This window comes from Nycticebus coucang, chromosome 14 (assembly GCF_027406575.1).
Source record: "Nycticebus coucang isolate mNycCou1 chromosome 14, mNycCou1.pri, whole genome shotgun sequence".
Lineage (NCBI taxonomy): Eukaryota > Metazoa > Chordata > Mammalia > Primates > Lorisidae > Nycticebus > Nycticebus coucang.
Window position 1 is genome coordinate 12354682 of NC_069793.1, and position 18957 is coordinate 12373638.

Genomic DNA, 18957 nt, shown 5'->3' on the forward strand with positions numbered 1-18957 from the left:
AGGGGAGGCCAGAGGACAACTTTCCCTGAAGCTCAATTTTGCAGATGGGGTTAGGGGAGAGATTTTTACATTAAACCAGTGATGTTTTTTTGGAGTGGAAGTGAAAGAGGAAAGGTTGGAGATGTACTGTTCCAGTGTAAGCTCTCTCCTTTAGCCATTTTTATTTTTTTTGAGACAGAGTCTCACTATGTCGCCCTCAGTAGAGTGCTGTGTCATCACAGCTCACAGCAACCTCCAACTCTTGGGCTCAAGCGATTCTCTTGCCTCAATCTCCCAAGTGGCTGGGACGACAGGCGCCTACCACAACACAATGCCCGGCCATTTTTTTTGTTGCAGTTGTCATTGTTGGTTAGCTGACCCGGGCCAGGCTTGAACCTGCCAGCCTTGGTGTATGTGGCTGGTGCAGTAACCACTGTGCTAAGGGCGTAGAGCCTCTCCTTTAGCCATTTAGTTGGGAGTTTATGGAACTAGATGCTTTATCCCATGTCCTTAAGGAGCGGCCTCTATTAGCCAGTCTTTACAGATGAGCAAACTCAGGCTCAGGGAGGTTAAGTAACTTGCCTAAATCTTCAGGGCCAGTTGCATCAGGTTCTGTGTTAAGCATCATATGTTCAATTACTGTCTAGTAGGTGAAAGAACATTCTCTGACCAACCCAAGGTACTTCAGATAGTAGCTGCCTTGGACCCTTGGGACCCAGCATTACCCAAAGTGTGTGTAAGATGGAAAAAGCAGGTGTCATAGTCAAGTGTTGGGGAAACCCGGGCCAGTCAGAGTCTAATAAACATCACTGCTAAAGGTCTTCTCAGTCTTTAGAATAGGAATGTCCATGGAAGCAGGCCTGGGGGGTCTGTGAGACCCTCTGAAAACCAGCAATCCCAGGATCTTTGCAGCACCCACCTCCTGACTGCTACCACTTCCCATTTGCGGATGAGAGGTGACTTGTATCTCTGTCCTAACACTTCCACGCCACCATGTCTATTTTCTCTATCCACCATGGACTTGGGAGGCAGACTGCTGTTGTTTACTTCTACATCCCAGGGATCGCCACATTTGCTTGGTGGCTAAAATGTTAGTGAAGAGCCAAGATGAGACACTCTCTTGGGATCTTGGCCCAGTGCCTCTGATGCCACTGAAGACTGGACTGGCCAGCTCACCATTTATTTCCAGTGTAAGGTAGGGTCCAACCTGCAGCAGGTGTTCAGCAAAACTGAACAGCGAGATGCACAGCTGGGTGAATAGCCACCCCATCTTGACACCTCCCCCATGTTCCCTGCTCTATTCACATACTTTCCCCAGGTGCCGCACAGTGTATTTTACTTATTATGTTCTGTCAGAATAAAAGCCCGCCAGGGCAGGGACTTTTGTCTGTATTCCCTGGTACCTGTAATTGTGCCTGTATACAACAAGGATTCAATAAATATTTTCACTGGAGACTGGATTGGCATGAATTAGATCTTTTGGGCTTTTGCAGAATCCTAGTTTGGGAAAGGGGGTGCTAGAGAGAAACCCAACTCCTGTCAACCTCCCAATTTAATCCTTCAGTGTGGAATTGGGGAGGAGCTGGATTTAGTTTGCTAGGTGACAGGATCAGTGGGGCTCAGAGGTGCCCCTTTAGAAAGTGTGCAGGGAGCTGGAATCCTGACTGCTGGCCTCTATCACCAGCTCAGTGAGGATCCAGAGAATTTGCTGTTTTGTCTGAAGGCACTCAGAGGAAGGGGAAAGAGGGAGAGGGGCTGAGCATCTACCTTCCCCCACCTCTGCCAGGGGTCAAGGTTCCCTTTGGGTCTCTGTCCCAGAGACCTATCTACAAGCCTCCAAAGACCTAGGAGCCCCAAGCTGGGGTGGTGTCCCTGTTTTAGAGTCACAGAGTTAGAGAGCCAGGTCCACCAGAGGTGTCTGACCAGTGGGCTGAGAGTGCCATGTCTGACATGGAAGCCTTCCCGAAGGCCTCCGGGCTGTCCTGAGCTCAGATCTTGGCTGCTGGCTGCTGGGGCAGCTGCTTCTGCAGCAGGGCCAGAGTGTCCCGCTTCTCGATGGAGCGCAGCTGCTTCTTCTTTGCTCGCTTGAGTTTAGCAGGGTTTCGGATCTGGGAGTGGTGTGAGAGGAGGGCATTAGTGTGGTTGGAGCCTCTGTCCTTGTTCCCTGGGGAGAGGATGACCACCCCAGAGGGCCGCCCCACAGGGGCCTGGGATCACAGAGTGAGAGCAGGGCACATGGGCAGGGAAGCGAGGGGAAGATGAGTCACTCACCACTTGGACAATCTCTGCCTTCCGCTCATTCTCCAGGCGGCGTTTCAGGTTCTCAGCTCGGCGCTGTTTTTTCTCCTGAACATGCAGGGTAAGGGATTTGAGTCTGGGAGCGGAGGCAGACCTGATCTCTCAGGCCCAGAAGAGTGAGAGCTGGCAGAATTCCCAGGAGGAAGGGGAAAAGGGCTTCTTGTTCAGTTTCCAGGCTGTGCCTGGTGGTGTGTGGTGGAGGCCCGGGGAACTTTGGGGCAGGCCAGTGAGAGCAATCCTGTGTTCACAGGCTCAGTGCCCAGAGCTTCACTGTGGTGGGAAGTTCCTTGCTGCACATTAGAAGGTGGGGGTACAGGCAGCAAAGGACAGAGGGTTAGACAGGAGCCTGTATGGGCCCCACCTGGAAATTCATGCACATGTAGGCAGTGGCCGCTGCACACCACCCTCCTTATCAGTCGCTGAGAAGGTGTGAAGGGGGTGTGCTGGCTCCTCCTTCATTCCCATCTCAGAGTCTCTCTCTCTCCCAGAGGCTCTGCTGCCCCAGAATGCAAGGGTAAGGGTGAGGCCTTGGAAGGCACTGAGCCACAGGGAAGAGACTCTGGGACTATCTGACCCGGGTTGAAACTTTGACTCTGCTCCCTCCTAAACAGTTGACTTTGGCTAAGTCTCTGAGTCTCTGTGTCTCAACATCCCCATTTTTATTTATTTTCTAAATTTTTTTGTTAAGCAGGCCTGGTCAGGTTTGAACCCGACCAGGTACAAACCTGGTGTATGGAGCCGGTGCTCTAACCACTGAGTATGGGTGCCCAGCCTCAACTTCCATTTCTAAAGTGCTCAGTATCCACACCTCCTAACACTGTTTTGAGGAGTCAATGACTGATACACATGCAGGGCTTGGAACAGCACCTAGCTCTTTGGGAACACTTGGAATCTAGTGGAGTCTATTGTAGGAATGGGAGCTGGTGGCCACACTGACTGTCACCTGGCAGGGCATGGTGAAAATGTTGGCTGAAGGACTGTTGCTTGGTTACAGGCTTTGGCAGCCTGGGGTAGCAAGTGGTGGCTTCGCCTCTGGGGACAAAGAAGAAGTAAGACTTAGGCTCCTGTGTTAGGGGAGGGTCTAGGCAGGAGCACTTCCCTGGTGGTTGGTGAGAAGTGAGAAGGCAACTCTGTTTTGCCCAAGAGGGACCCAGAGCCACACAGGAAGTGAGATAAGGCCTCAGCATACGGTGGCAGCCACACTCTCCCTAGGACCTCAGCTACTGGTGACTTAAAACGGGATGGATGACAGAGTAACCAGCCCATCCCTTTCTCAGTAGCCAGGCTGGGATCACAGGCCAGGGATGAGTTGTTTGACTCCGGCGCAGTGCTCTGGGGCCCTGGGGTCATCAGTCAAGTAATATACTATTAATTACCCCGGCCCTGGAGGCCATTATTGACCAATGCTATTATTTTATTTTTTGAGACATAATCTTACTCTGTTGCCTAGACTAGAGTTGTGTGGCCTCAGCATAGCTCACAGCAACTTCAAACTTCTGGGCTCAAGTGATACTCCTGCCTCAGCCTCTTGAGTAGCTGGGACTGCAGGTACCCACCAAGATGCTCAGCTGATTTTTATATTTTTAGTAGAGATGGTGTCTCCTTCTTGCTCAGGCTGGTGTGGAACTCCTGAGCTCAAGAGATCCTCTTGACTTGGCCTCCCAGAGTGCTGGGATTACAGGCCCAAGCCACTCACTTCGGCCTCCCAGAATGCTAGGATTACAGGCGCAAGCCACTCACTTCGGCCTCCCAGAATGCTAGGATTACAGGCGCAAGCCACTCACTTCGGCCTCCCAGAATGCTAGGATTACAGGCGCAAGCCACTCACTTCGGCCTCCCAGAATGCTAGGATTACAGGCGCAAGCCACCCAGCCTCAGTGCCATCATCATCTTGCTTCCTCTGCGGGTTGCCTGTTGAGCACCCTGTTCCCTCCCACCGAAGAGAGTCCTTGCTGAAGTGGTAAAGCTGTGACCCTTTACAAGGGCTCCCTGAGAATGGAGAAATTGGGTGTGAACCTCTAATGAGGAATTTCTGGTTCTGGGATGGGCCATGGGAGAGAAGTGGAAAAGCTGTGGGGATGCTGCTTGGAGAGTGACAGCCACTGACAATACTGGGGATGAGGTTTTCCAATCTGCAAGCCCTGCCCACCTGGGCAGAGACCCTGACCACATCTCACTGAATGCCCACCTGGGTCTTCTTTTCATCTCCAAGCCTCTTACAGAGGCCCATGCTAAACCGGATGGTCCTCTGGACTTCCCTGCGTTGTGGTCTCAGGGCACCTGGTTCTGGCCAGGCTCCCTTCCTCCCTGGGTCCCTCAGGCTCCAGATGTAACTTGACCAAATCACCCCCTCCGGCACTTGTGTGAGCTCCCCCTACCCTGAGAGGCCTCAGCCTGCCTGCCCCCTCACCTGCCGGCGCCTCTGCTTCTCCTCCTCCAAGTGCCGGGCAAAGTCCTTGGCCAGCTTCTTCTCCTGCCGTTCCTTCATCTTCTGCTGCCAGGATGTGTGCCGGGGCTTGTCCTGAACCATCTGGGAAAATCTAGGTAGGAGAGAAGGGTCTGTAGTCACCTTTCAGCTCTGGGCTCAGCACCTCCTTCCTGAGAGCAGTCACATCCCTGCCCTGCTTGCCTGGCAGGACCCTCCAGGCCTGCTGGACCTCAGGGAAGGAAGGGACCCTGGCCATGCCGCTACTACTTCTGTATCCCTGGCCGTGTGCCTCTGAGGGGGTGCTCTTATTTTCTATATTTTACAGAAAAGCAAACCAAGGCACAGACAAGCTGAAAAACTGCTCAAGGTCACCTTGTTCCTGAGTGGCAATTAGGACCTGAACCTCTGTTAATGGCAGAGTCCAGGCCACATAGCATCTGCTGTAAAATTCTGCTACCCCTGCCAAGCACAGCTGCCTGGGTGTGAATGCTCTGGAGATGGGTGTCTGTGCCCTGTGGAGGTGGCCCGTTCCATTTCATGGTGGCCTGACTGGTTGGAGCTCTGTGTAATTATGTAGAATCTGTCCCCCTGGTGGGGAGGTGTGACTATGGAATGGGAATTCAGGGCCATCCACGAAGTCTGGAGTTTCTTAGGAGTGACAATGATTCTAGAGTCACAGGAGAAATGAGATATGGTCTCTGTAAGAATGCATACTGCAAAGATTTGTGTGTGTGTGTGTGTGTGTGTATATGAGATATTTAGGATGTCTCTAAAATATTCTAGGATAAAAAAAGAGAAAAAATGTTCAGGACCAAAGATGAAGCTGTGATGGACATGTGGGGGTTCATGAAACTCTGCTCTCTTTTCTATATCCTTGAAAATTTCCTTTATAAAAAGCAAAATGAAAACAAGTCTCCTGGTAGCCTTGACATACTACATTTAGGTCTTTCTCCTTTAATGATCCAAGGCCTGTTTGGGTCCCATGTCCCAGCTAGCCTCTGACCCCACTGACTCCTACTCCCTTCCCTAAGTCCCTCTTGCTGAAGCCCTGACCTCCTAAGCCCGAAGAATGGGCCTGTTGCATGGACTTCCTCCCTGCTCTTGAGGCTAGGCCTCCCAACCTGGGGTATGAGAACCCTGGAGGGACAAGGTGGTGGGAACCTGGAGGTACACAAAGCCACAGGACACGATAGCACAGTCTTGTAGAGTAGGGCTGTCACACAGAGCTTTCTGTGATGGTGAAGGTGCTCTACAATGGCAGTAAGGTAGCCACTGCTCACAGGTGGCTATTGAATGCTTGGAAGGTGGTTGGTGTTGAAAGAACAATTGAATTTTAAGTTTCATAGAATTTTAATTACATTCACACAGCCACAGGCTGGTGGCTTAGCCCGAAGCAGTGCAGGCAGAGATTCTACCTGGGGATTGAAGACAGACCTGGGCTCCCAGTCCCAAACTCCCCACATACTACCCTGGTGACTTTGGGCAAGGGAGCCTCCAATCTCAGCCCCCTCGCATGTGGAGATGAGACTCCCCATCCCAAAGGGTGTGGAGGACTCATTGACACATAAACAGGTGCTCAATAACTGTGAATCATCAGAGCAGGGTGAGCAGAGATGGTACATCTGAGGGCAACATGGAGAAGGTGGCATTTGGCATGCGCCAACGAGGAGGGCTGCAGCCAGGTCCCCCTGCCTTGCCCGCCTTCCTGATGTGGTGGCCTCTTTTCCGCAGCATGGGCTGCTTCAACCTGTCTCTGGACTCACTCAGCACCTACTGTAGCTGCTTCCTCAAAGTTCCCAAATGTTCACTGAGTGGCCTTGCCTGACCCACAAAACTTGCCGGCAGCTTGACGCTGTGTCAATTCCCCCACACCAGCTTCCTTGCTGGTGCCATCTTAAGCCCTGCCCACTTGTGTCCAGTCTCAGCAGGCCAAACTCATCTTCTTGGAAGCTGCACCACATCGTTCCTTTTCTCAATACCTTCCATAGCCCCTGAGCTCACTCAGGAAAGCCAGAGTCCGTCCAAGAGCCATAAGGCCCCTGCCCTCTAACCTCACTTCCTGCTGCTCTTTTCCCCGATTCCAGCAACAAGACTCCTGGACTTCTCTCCGACAGGAGCATGCTCCTGCCTCAGGGCCTCTCAACTTTCTGTCCCTCTTGCCTGATACTCTTTCCCCAGAGGTCTGCCTTGGTTCCCTGACACTCCATTCAGGCCTCTGCTCAAAGTCCTTTTATCTGCCAGGTCATCGTTGACCACTGTACGTGTAGCATTACCCTGACCTCCCTGCTGTTCCCTGGTCCCTATCCTAGTTTATTTTCCCTTAAAGCCCTTATTACTGACATAGTATATATTCACTTGCTTTTTATCTGTTTCCCACAACTAGAATGTTTACTCCAGGAGAGCATGGACTTTGTTTCGTTTGCAGCCATGCTCACCCCAAGATTAACTGGTTGAACGAATGACTACCTTCTGACCTCATGCTTCTACTTTTTCAACGCAGTGCCCACTATGTGCTGGGCTTTGGGGGACCTATGGAGCTTCTGGTTTAGAGGAGGACAGGCAGCCAACAAGAATCACCCAGGTAAGTGAGCATTTGTGCAAATGGAGATGTTACAGAAGTACAAGTTACAATGATAACATGTAGCTTCGGGACTTAATCAGTTGGATTGAACAAAGAGGAGCTTTTTAGAGGGGGTGACATTTAAGCTGAGCTCTGAAGGATGGGAAGGAATGGGCCAGGGGAAAAGCCTTTTGAACAGAAGGAACAGCATTTGCAAAGGCTCAGAGATAGGAAGGACCATCACACTAGAGAAATGCAGAGGGGAGGTTAGTGTGGAAGACTCTACTGAGGGAAGGGGAGGGCAGGGTGGGACACAGGGCCTCTTTAAAGAGTCTGGAGTACATGCTCAAGCAGCAGGAAGTCAGGAAGGGCTTTCAGTTGGGGCAGGGAGCTGGGAGACAAAATGCCCTTCTGCCCCATTTGTTGCTCTAGCTGCTAATCCTTAGTTTCTTATGTTGACCCCACCCTTCTCCCCACCTGCGCATGGGCCCAGCCCCCTCTTGCTCAGGCTAACCACCCCCTCCCCTACCCCCAGCCTCCAGCTCAACCCATTCAGCTTGCTCAGCACCCTCTTTCCACCTGAACCAATGTCCTCATCTGGTTCCACATGACTATCAGCAGCTGTACCATTCTCCTGTGACTGGCTTGGACAGGGTGGAGTAGCAGCACCATCGTCATGCATTCCTCCAACTTTTACAGTCACTCCAGCTTTAAAGTCTCTCTTTGATTGGTGACTTGTAGCAAATGATTCTAAAAACCTCAGTTTCTGCTCTGTTTAATTGGGTGGGTGATAATGCCCACTGCCTAGGGTTTTCAGGGCACACAAAAAAATGACTTCTGCACAGAGCTTAGCACAAAGCTTGGCACAGAGTCCACCCTCAGAAAATGCTAGCTTCTTCCTAAAAATACCCTCACTTCTCCCATGGTCCCTCGCAGTCATGCGTTCCTGCCTCTGGCTTGTGTTTCCCATTAGCTTAAATGTGAACTGAACCCCACCTCTCCTTCCTTCCAGCCTAAATACTTCCTTCTTCAGATGAGCCCCTTCATTCCTCCATTCAACAAGCATTTACTGTGCCCTTAGCAAAGAAAGAAAAGGAAGACCTTGTGCCTGCCCTTAAGAAGGCTGTAACCCAATTCAAGGCAAATCTACAAAGTGCAGGGATTTCCTGCATAAACTTTGGAATCAGGTATGTGCTCAGGTCCTGAATATACCACACATTTAGCCTCGGTTTCCTCATGCATAAAATAGTACGGGAATAATTACAAAAACTGCTTCATACGGCTGATGTGCAGATTAAATGGGAAGATACATGCTCCTTTTTCTGTCTTTGAAAGGCTCTTCCCCCAGCCAATCCTTATTAAAATGCTTAGCACAGTGTTCTATATAATCAGCTCTCAGCAATACTTTTCTATCATAAAGGCAAATAACACACAATAGTTGGTACCTCACTGCTTTCATCAGGTTAATAGCTGGTTTATTTGCTTCTGCATCCCTCACTTAGAGCTGAAAACGGGTAAATATAAATGTCAGTTGAATGACTACACAAGGGAGGTGCTATAGGGTAGGTCCACAAGGTCCCTGAGGAGGAAAGGTATCACAGATAGCATCTTTGAAGACCCAGTCTCATCCTCCCCAGAATCCCAGGGCATTCTACTACATTCTGATCATAATTACCTGTATGCTGACCCCTCCCTCTCTAATGTGAGCTTTCTCCAACCCTGGAATTGTCTACAGGTTGCAGCAGGGCAAAGGTGGGCCCCTAATACCATAAAGAACCCTCATCCCTGCCCCTGCCACGTCCCACTTCACCTTTTCTTGGACCGGTCCTTCCATATCCGCCCCGATTTGGGCTTCCCCTTTGGGATTACAGCAAGTTCCTCCTCCTCCTCCTTCAACTTCTTGTACGCCTGGCCTGAAAAGCTTTTTCGCTTCTTCTCTTGGAGGACTCCTGTCACCGTCTCCCCGGCCAGAGGGGGCTTGCTGGGCTCCCCCCGGGGTCCGGACGAGCCTGGTGCCTCCGGTGTCAGCTCTTGCAGTGGCCGTGAGGGCTCCGGACCCGGCGGTTGCTGACCGGGGGAAGGCTCTGGTGATCTTGGGCCCGGCTGCAGCTGATTTAGGGGGGCCTCTGGGGTACACTCCTCTTTACTCCAGGGCAACTCCGAGGCCAGTTCTCTCAAATCCTGAGAGAACTTTGGTGACTTCTCACTTGGATTTGGCCAACGTCGGGGGGATTCAGGACTCGACTCCGGCGGTCTTTGAGGCGACAACAGGCTTAGATCTTGCTGACTCTGGGGGGACCTTGGGCCCGGCTCTGGCTCCCTCTGGGGGGACCCCAAGTCTGCCCCCTGCTGCAGACTACCGGATCCTGGACTTGTCTCTGGCAGACGTTGGAGGGACTCCGGGCCAGCTTGCAGCACACTTTGAGATGACCCGGGTTCCCGTGTTTCTTCTGGGTTTGACTCAAACTCCACAAGGGTCCGTCTTGCCCGCGAAACTGCGGCGAGGCTCTCGCGGGATTCGGGCTCTAGGCCTTCCAGCCGTCGGCTGCGCCTTAGCGGTGTATCCATGGCACAGCCAGAAAGTTTCCAAACCCGAGCCCACGTGCAGCCGCCACAGTTTTTCGGACAACGGGCGCTTTCCTATGACGTCAGTAACCGCCCAACAGCGCCGGGGGCGTGGTACCAGGGCGGCCACGTGAGGGGCGGAGAGGCGGGGTTGTCGGCGGGCGCTTTGCTGGGCTCTGTGGGCGCTTGCGCAGTGCGTGTGAGCGCTGTTAACTTGTGATTGATGAGGCTGTCCTGCTCCCCGGAATTTGCTCTTGTCTTTCTTGTAAACACGGTGTTCTTGGGAAAGGAGAGCGTGCAGACAGAGGAAGGGGTAATTTCTGGAAGGTTCAGGAAGCCCCATAGGCAAAGCTGGGTGGAAACTTGGCCGCTAAGTCAGTCCCTTGTAGTTGGGGAGGCGCCTCTTGTTCCCTGGGCCTCAGTTTCCTCATTTGCAGTATAGTCGATTTTGCACTAGTTTAGTGCACGTAGATGATTCTGTCAGAGCTCTCCTTGTTGCCTGAGTGCGTGCTATCCGGGGGTCCCGGAGGTGGGAAATATGTCTTTCCTGTGTGAAATACTCACTCCTGCTTTGTCTTCTCCCTAGCTGGCTCCAGCATACAATCTGTGTTTCTCCCTTTCTTGGTCAACAGGTATTGAGTGAAGTCAAAGTGCCACTAAGACACACCACCTTTGTCCTGTGGCACAACTGGCCCCTTCCTAGCTGCGGGCCCTCTTGCGTCCCACTTCTGCCCCGGTGCTAAAAACAGGTTGGGTCATCTGTGATCTTCCTTTTGGCCAAGACACTGAGTGGCTTTTGTCCCCATGTGTAAACCTGCCTGCCCCCCCTTTCCTCGTATTCAACTGTAAATGTACTCTCTTACTAAGTGCTTTGGGGCCTTGCCAGTGGGCAGGCCTTCTACTTCTCCTAGTGTCTAGAGAAGGTTATCTCCAGGGCCCCTTAGCCTGAGACCCAGAGGAGCGGAGCTGGCTTGGATTTACTCACAGCACGCTTCTTTCTTAGGAAGAACATCTTGGAAGTGGTCCAGTTGCATCCCAGTGTTACTCTTGGAGCTTCCTAGCGTTGGTCCTTAGAGATCCCAGGGTTACCTTCTGGCACCCCAGTGGCTTCCTTTAGAAACTCTTGTTTCTTCAGCTGGGGGCTTGTGAGTGGGCCTGGGAAGTTGTCCAGGGATAGTCTGGTGTTAGAGTGCTCTTGTGTTCCCAAGCCAAGGAGAGCTTCAGATGATAATGAACCCAGAAGAGGGGTTCTTTCTGCTTCTCACCATACAGAAATCCAGTTACTGAGACAAGGAAGATTGCCTAGGAAGAAAGGATTTATTGTGGAGGATTCCTCAGCTGGGAGAGGAGAGGAGTGCGCTGCAGGTATACCTTGTAGTCACAAGACAACTATAAACACTTATACCACCTGTCTGTCTGGAGAAGACAAGTGACCCCCCGCCACAGATTGTGCCCAGGGACCTGCTGAGCAGCTTACTCCCTGGATCCTACCAGTGCAGAAGGCTGAAAGAATGACCAGGCTTTTCTCTGGAGGTGAAATTAGTAATGTATGAAGGGAGTGAACATGATTACATGTTTGGGATGGAGAGCAGGGCATGCAAGCACAGTAGGAAATCATGCTAATACATACATCCTGTGATGAAAAGTGGAGGCTAAGACCCTTCTAGGGTGGGGATTTTAGTAGTATAATGAGCTAGGGGTTAATACTGGTCATTCAGCCACAGGCAGAATGTGGGGAGTAGGATGCTCATTGTGTCCTTGGGCACAATCTGTGGTGGGGGTCACTTGTCTGCCAGGGGTCCTCAAACTTTTTAAACAGGGGGCCAGTTCACTGTCCCTCAGACCGTTGGAGGGCCGGAGTATAGTTAAAAAAAAAAAAAACTATGAAGAAATTCCAATGCACACCACACGTATCTTATTTCGAAGTAAAAAAACAAAACGGGAACAGGGTGGCGCCTGTGGCTCAAGGAGTAGGGCACCGGTCCCATATGCCGGAGGTGGCAGGTTCAAACCCAGCCCCGGCCAAAAAAAAAAACAAAAAACAAAACAAACAAACAAAAAACCAAACAAAATGGGAACAAATACAATCACACCGCTGCATGTGGCCCAAGGGCCGTAGTTTGAGGACCCCTGGGACAGACAGGTGGTGTAAGGGTTTGTAGTTATCTTGTGGCTGCAAGGAGGTTCCATAGTTTTTGGGGAAGAAACTCAAAAGGGAATGCATCAGTGCAACAGAAAGTTACAAAGTTCAGGTCAGCAAATCTTCCTGAGTCTGGTAAGCTCTCTGTTTTCTTTCTCTTGTCTTTTTTCATTTCTGCCTACTTTGGAAATGCAGTTGCTAAGTTATTGGTGATGAGATGAAACTCGCTATGGTACCACTAATTTAAGGTTACTTAGAGTAGCCAGTTCTAGCTACGATGTGAACATTGAAAACTCATTCAGAACATGAAGAGAACTATTAAAACATCCATTAAGCCGGTGTGGTGGCTCATGCCTGTAATCTGAGCACTTGGGAGGCCGAAGCAGGTGGATTGCCTCAGTTCACAGGTTCGAGACCAGCCTGAACCAGAGCGAGACCTCATCTATAAAATAGCTGGAGGGCGCCTGTAGTCCTAGCTACTGGGGAGGCAGAGGCAAGAGAATCCCTTAAGGAGTTTGAGGTTGCCGTGAGCTATGACGCAACGGCACTCTACCAAGACTCTGTCTCCAAAAAAAAAAAAAAAGTAAAACATCCATTAAAAATGTTTTCTTGCTTGTGAAGTTGGTTACACAGGGAGGCTTCCAGCTCCCAACTCTCAGAGGAGTGAGTTCCATTCAGTTCCTTGAATTTCCTGCTTCTGTCTGGGGACCCAGAGAGTCTGAAACTCAGAACCATGCTGGTTGTGTGTTACCAGGCTGATTAGAGCAGACCCTATGCTCCCTCTGCTTCAAGCCCCCTTGCTGGCCCTGGCCCTGGCCCTGGCCCTGAGCTCTTGTCCTCGGCTGGAGGGTTCACTTTCAAGGGCTGGTTGAGTCATATTCCATCCCTGCCTAAAATACTTCAGAGTGATCCTCAGGTTCTTGCCAGACAGAGGGAGATGTTTTTCAGATGTAGGCCTTTGGGTGGCCCTCAAACACGTTCCCAGTCCTGAATCTACCACTTCCACCTGGAAATGGAGGTGCTTAATTAACCACTGAGCTCTGGTTCAGAACCCCCCACTCCCACCAGAGCTCAGTTTGTCATGGTTGTTGTACATGGTGTGTAGGGGTCTAGAGAGACCCCTGAAGTTTTCAGAGGATCCGGTGGCAGTTGTGGCTGGGTGCCTATTCCCTTACACTCCTTTGCTTTCTACTGCAGACATCCCAGCTTCCTTGCCTTCAGGCAGGAGGATGTTGAGGGGGTTCTCTGCAGTTGCCCCCAAAGGCAACCTGGTCACTCATGTACCCTCTTTGGCTTCCTTCCTGTTTCACTTTCCCATGCCCTTAAAGGTGCTTGCTGGGGTCAGTTTCTGACCACACTATTTGCACTTAAATCTTTATCTCAGAGCAACCCAGCCTAAAAAAATGAGGAGCAAGTGTTGGGGAAAACACTTGCACGTATGTTTCAAGCACTTTGCGTGTATGACCCCATTTACTACTCATGACAGACCCTTGAGGCAGGTGCTGTTGTTGTTATTCTTATTTTACAGATGAACTGAGGCAGAAGGAACAAGAAACAGGACACTAGTTGAGGCTGCACAGCAAACAAGCCATGGAGGCGGCAGATTCCGGAGCCACCGCTCAACAGTGAATCTCTCTGTTACCCGGGTAAGTACACCAAGGCACAGAAAGGCTGAGATCCTTGCCCAGAGTCAGACAGTGACACATTGGGGATCTAGGATTGTGGTTTCAGAGGTGATGGCAGCTACCCCTCATATGGGCCTTGCCTGCCCGTACCTCGGGCTGACCTTGATCTGTGTACTGTGAGGTGCTGGGTGCCACATGGCACACACTGTCGTGCGAAGTGTGCTGACTTGGTGAGACTGGTTTATTTATGTAACCTGAGATATGCTGACTGAAGGAAACTCAGCACCCACAGATGGATGGGAGATATGGACCAGTTGTTTTTTTCTGAGCTGTTGATGTTCCCCTTAGCCAAGGGTGCTACAGAGAGAGAGATCAACAGTCGCCAGATGTCTGGCGCTTGTGTCCTTATGGCCCTCTGCTCAACAGCAAGATCAGACCAAGGCTGGGTCACCAGCAGCACTCACTGAGCATTTACTATGTGCTGGGCTGTCCTGGATATTGTCTGGCTCCCTGGAGCATCCATCCAGGAGGTGACTTCTGGTAGGGGCATGGCACTTGATAAGTGTTTGTTGAATGAGTGAATGGATCCCTATAAGGACCCTGCAGGGCTGGGGTGATCATCCCCCTCTTATAGACCAGGAAATCCCAGAGAGGCTGTGATTGGGTGTCTGCTGACAGGAGGGGAGCATGCAAGGCCAGGCCTGGATTTTCTGACTTTAAGCTTTCGACCTCCCCACCCACAGGCCCAGGACTGGGAAATGGGGCTTCCTCAATCTGGGGTGTCTTTGGCAGCCGGGATATTGCTGAGCATGGCAGAAGTGAAGTTAGGACTCAGATGGGGTGGGAGGTGTCATTGTACCTCAGCTACTCTTTATTGGACCACACAGATTCAAGCTGCTCTTTCTTTTGCTCTGAGGTCTCTTAAATATTTGAAGTCAGTTTTATGGTAGCTTTTAATTTTCTTTTTCTTTCTTTCTTTTTTTTTTTTTTGATACAGAGTCTCATTATGTCGCCCTTGGTAGAGTACTGTGGTGTCACAGCTCACAGCAACCTCAAACTCTTGGACTTAAGCGATTCTCTTGTCTCGGCCTCCCAGGTATCTGGGACTACAGGTGCCCACCACAACGCTTGGCTATTTTTTGGTTGTACTTGTTATTGTTGTTTAGCAGGCTGGGGCTGGGTTGAAACCCACCAGCCCCAATGTATATGACCAGCATCCTAACTGCTGAGCTATGGACGCTGAGCCTTAATTTTCTTTTATTCAGGCCAAATTATCCCCTGTTTCCCTCCCACAATGTGATAAATCTTTGGGAGAAACATTCCTCAGGCACCCAGGGTTGACTGCCCCACAGACAGCCGAGTGGATTTTCCTCTCTCTACTCCACGATCAGAGTTAGTGTGGTGAGGACCCCATTTCCCCTGGCGGCCACCCTGTGGTCATCCGATCAAAACCCTCAGTATAGTTCCAGCTGTTGCCTGGCTTGGACGTGAGTTGTTGGGTTTTTGGATAGTTCAGGATTTTTCTTTCTTTTTTCTTTTTTAAATAGAGATAGGGTCTTGCTTTGTCACCCAGGCTGGACTGCAGTGGTGTGATCATAGCTCACTGCAGCCTGGGCTCAAGCAATCCTACCTTCTCAGCTTCCTGAGTAGCTGGGACCACAGGCGTGCACCATCATGCCCAGCTAACTTTTAAAATTTTGGGTAGAGATAGGGGTCTTGCTATGTTGCCCAAGCCTACACTTGAACTACTGGCCTCAAGTGATTCTCCTTCCTCAGCCTCCCAAGGTGCTGAGATTGCAGGTGTGAGCCAGTGCAGGACTTTTCATCCGTCCCTGTTGCATTTTATTTTGGCCGCTCTGGGGGCCCAGCAACACTCCTTGGGTACTTGCTCCCCCTTCCTCATTTGTGTGAACAGCTTGCTTCCAGGTACCTCGAATCAGGCCCTACTGAGAACATGTCAGTTCGTATCAGGAGTGCTTATCTTGGAGGCCCATCTTTGTGTGTGCTCCCAACAGCTCACAAAGAGTTTCAGATCCTTGAGAGGAGGGGGGAGAGACCTCAGCAGAGGGCCAGGGGGCATGGGAGAGGCTGGGAGTGGTACTTGGGTACCAGGTATGAGACTTCCCAGCTGTTCCCACAGGGCATTGCCAGGGTGGAGAGAAGCTGCCTGGACTGGCAAGGGCTTCTTTTTGCAAAGCTCTCATGTACCTGGTGCTGCTCAGGGCTGGCTAGAGCAAAGCTTATCTCCTGATCCTCTCTCAGCATCTGCAGGTTCTGTTCAAACAGGAAGGGGTCAGACCTGCTCCTCCTGGGAGGGGGTTGAGCAGGCCCCCGCCAGCCCCCACGGCACGTTCTTCTGCCTCATGCAGGCCAAGGAAGGGGTGGGGGTGGCTGGGAAATGAACCAGGTGGGAGGTAGGTGCCCGAAGAGGGGGGCACGGGGTCTCGACATCCTGCCTCACCCTTGCCCCAATGTTGCTATGGTTTATAATAGCAATGCTTTTTGAACTTTAGCAAGCAGCAGAGTCACTGAGCAGCGTTAAAGAACAGAGATGATCCAGTAGGTTTGGTGGGGGGCATAATTTTGCATTTCTAACAAGCTTGCAAGTGCTGCTTCCAGTCGGCAGCGTGGACTGCCCTTTGAGGAGCAGCATCCTGTAGGAAGGAATGAGCAAGACAAAAAGAGCTTTCCTTTTTTGCCTTCCATGAGGGCAGGGGCTGAGCTCGCCATCATCCTGTTGCTTATTTCATCACCAACTGTTCATTGCATGTTTACTCCAGGACAGGCACCAGAGGTACAACAGCGAACAGGGCAGTGGCAGTCCTTGTCTGGATGGATGTTATATCACCCTGGGGCCACTGGTAATAAACATTTGAATCTGAAAACTATCCTTTGAGGAAGGCTGAGCAGGAATTATTTTCCCTGTTTTATACTGGAGGAAATAGCATTTCAGAGAGGTTATGCCACTTTCTGGAAGTTACCCAAATATTAAATAGGACTTCAGGACTTCTCAACTGGAAATGTGGCCCCTGTCCCCTGGCTGTGAGCCATCTCAGCTTCATGGGGTTGTATTTAGATGGGCCTGGTCCCTGTGTATGGAAGGAGAGTTTGACAGGTGGGCAGGCAGACACACATACCTACACCACACACATAGGGACTTTCAGTCCCTAAGACCTAAGATCACAGAGTTTCATAGGGAGTCGCTTTTCCTCTCTTATTCTCTGTTCACTAACCCCGGTTCTCTCATTTTCTCTAACATTTGGCTTCTCCTTCCACAGTGCTGTATCTGCTTAGTGATGGTTGGCTCTCTCTATCAACATGGCGACCTCATCTCCATGGCAACTCTGGAGACGTTGCCTTGGTGACCAAGGAGGGAGCAAGTGATGAGTCCCCTTCCCTGAAGCTCAGACTGACTTGGTCCCTGGTTTCATGGTATGAATCTGTTGACCCTGGGATGGGGGGAATCTTGGAATCTCTGCTTTCTCTGCCCCTGATGCTCTAGTGGTGGACTAAAACTTGCCCCCAGTCTGACTTCGCTGGCTCCCACGACACCAGGTTGGTGAGATGGGCCTTCCCCTGAGTCAACAGTCTGGCTTCTGTGTTCTTCTCATGGAGCTGCAAGAACATCCAGCTACTCAGGTTCAGGATGGACCTGAAGCATACTGGATCAGTGGGGCTCATCCTCCTGGATCTCAAAGGTCATGGCTTGCTCTCCCTTAGGAGAAACAAACAGATCCTTTCCCCAGAAGGGACCATTCACATGTTTACAGATGAAGGAAAAATATGTCTTTTTTTTGGTATGTTTTAAGGTAAGTTTTAAGGATGTAAACATAGTAAGCAATATTGATAAGAATGCATTTTATTGCAGCAAATTAAAATCCATAAAAATGTACCAATTTCACTTGTAGTTTGAATATTGAGATTCTGTCCAGAGTAGCTACCAAGTACAGAGGCTTTGGCAAGTTCTTCTCATTTAATTGTCTTGGCACTCTCATGAGAATGTTAGTACTGCTGACTTACCTTTTTTCGTTTTTCTTTTTTTAGATTATAAAAACTTCCCTGTTAACCAAGACTTTTTAACATGGAACAGATTTCTTGAATGAAATGGAAAATTTCCAGCACATTGAAACAAATGCCCAAGTCATCACACATAAAACACCCAGCGGGAAAAGACAAAACAGCATGTTTATAGAATCCCTGGAATAACCCTGATTTTATTCTCAGATGCTTCCTCCATCTACCAAGTGTATTCTGGATACAGTGCACACTGTGGCTTCTGGGGTCACACTTGGCTGAGGCTGTGGCCCTCATCTGGCTGGGCTGTGGTGGCTGGCTCTACTCAGGAAGTAAGGCAGTTACCAGCATGTTAAACAGTTTCTTGAACATGCTTTAAATATCAAAGTGATAAGAGGGTGATGTAATAATGTTATCAGAAAGTTGTTAGAAAGTAAGGGCAGGCTGGGTACAGTGACTCACACCTGTGATCCTAGCACTCTGGGAGGCCAAGGCAGGAGGATCACTACAGCTCAGGAGTTGGAGACCAGCCTGAACAAAAGCAAGACCCTGTCTCTACTAAAAATAGAAAAATTAGCCAAACATAGTGGTGGGCGCCTATAGTCCCATCTATTTGGGAGGCTGAGGCAGGAGGATCACTTAAAAGTAAGGACAGCTGTTTAAAGCTTCAGGCTGAAAGGCGGCTTGCCAGCTTTATTTCTTAGGCTTCTTGGGTAGTGGGCGCCGGAACAGCAAGATGTGAGGTTCTGGGTCATGCATCATATAATGGACCCAACCCCTGACTCTGATGAATGCCAAGGTTCCTCCATTCAGATTCAGACATCAAATAGGTTTTAGGGACCAGCTTGGCCATGTCTTTGGGAAAAGTGACATGCTGATCCTTGTCTAAATAGTAAATTTGTTTGTGCAACATTATTGCTCTGCTTGGGGGCCTTCAGCTCCACGATGCCAACCTCCAAACTCCAGCTGTCCTGTTTTTCACAGGTAGAGAAGTCTGTCCAGGGACAGGCGGCTGGTACGTGGCATACTGTGCTTCCAAACTGTGTGGAGTTTCACCCTCACCTCTCTGCCTCTGTGTTTTAGGTACTTGATCTAAATCAAGAATAAGTCTTTTCTCTGGCCTAGGTCTAACTTTTCTATTCTTTGAAAAGAAGCCAGGAATTTCAAATCATTAAGAGTGCCTTTTTTGTCTAAAAGATGTATCCAGAAAAAAAAAAGTGTCTTCCACATAGGGCAGTGGCTGATCCATCAAAGGGTTATGCTGTGGCTCTTTTATTCTCTGCTCAAAAGAAAATTCATATATTATCATCTTCTGCTTGAGCAGTTTTAGGTCTCTGCTTTCAAGATG

The 18957-nt window shown here is 50.3% G+C and overlaps 1 protein-coding gene and 1 long non-coding RNA gene across 5 annotated transcripts; one reads left to right on the forward strand and one right to left on the reverse strand.

Annotated features, from left to right (window-relative positions):
- Positions 1–34: 34 nt before the first annotated feature.
- Positions 35–9924, reverse strand: CCDC86 (coiled-coil domain containing 86). Its single transcript, XM_053560480.1, has 4 exons — positions 9076–9924; positions 4688–4817; positions 2251–2325; positions 35–2087 (listed from the first exon to the last, which is right to left on the reverse strand). The coding sequence occupies exons 1-4, from the start codon at positions 9831–9833 to the stop codon at positions 1968–1970; spliced, it is 1083 nt and encodes a 360-aa protein (XP_053416455.1). The 5' UTR covers positions 9834–9924; the 3' UTR covers positions 35–1967.
- LOC128564740 (uncharacterized) lies at positions 4842–18525 on the forward strand. 4 transcript variants are annotated; one of them, XR_008374148.1, is made up of 5 exons: positions 4842–7286; positions 8278–8452; positions 11103–11195; positions 13499–14691; positions 16874–18525. It is a non-coding gene; the product is annotated as an uncharacterized LOC128564740 (long non-coding RNA). The 4 variants fall into 4 exon arrangements; XR_008374147.1 differs by having other exon boundaries at positions 4842–8452; XR_008374150.1 differs by lacking the exon at positions 8278–8452.
- Positions 18526–18957: the final 432 nt, after the last annotated feature.

What these genes read in the sequence shown, in the direction of transcription:
- CCDC86 (XM_053560480.1), bottom strand. Translation starts at nt 9,833, where the DNA reads ATGGATACACCGCTAAGGCGCAGCCGACGGCTGGAAGGCCTAGAGCCC. An exon ending in AAGGACCGGTCCAAGAAAAG is followed by an intron (nt 4,818 to 9,075) that starts GTGAAGTGGGAC and finishes TCTCCTACCTAG; the next exon opens with ATTTTCCCAGATGGTTCAGG. An exon ending in AGAAGCAGAGGCGCCGGCAG is followed by an intron (nt 2,326 to 4,687) that starts GTGAGGGGGCAG and finishes CTGCATGTTCAG; the next exon opens with GAGAAAAAACAGCGCCGAGC.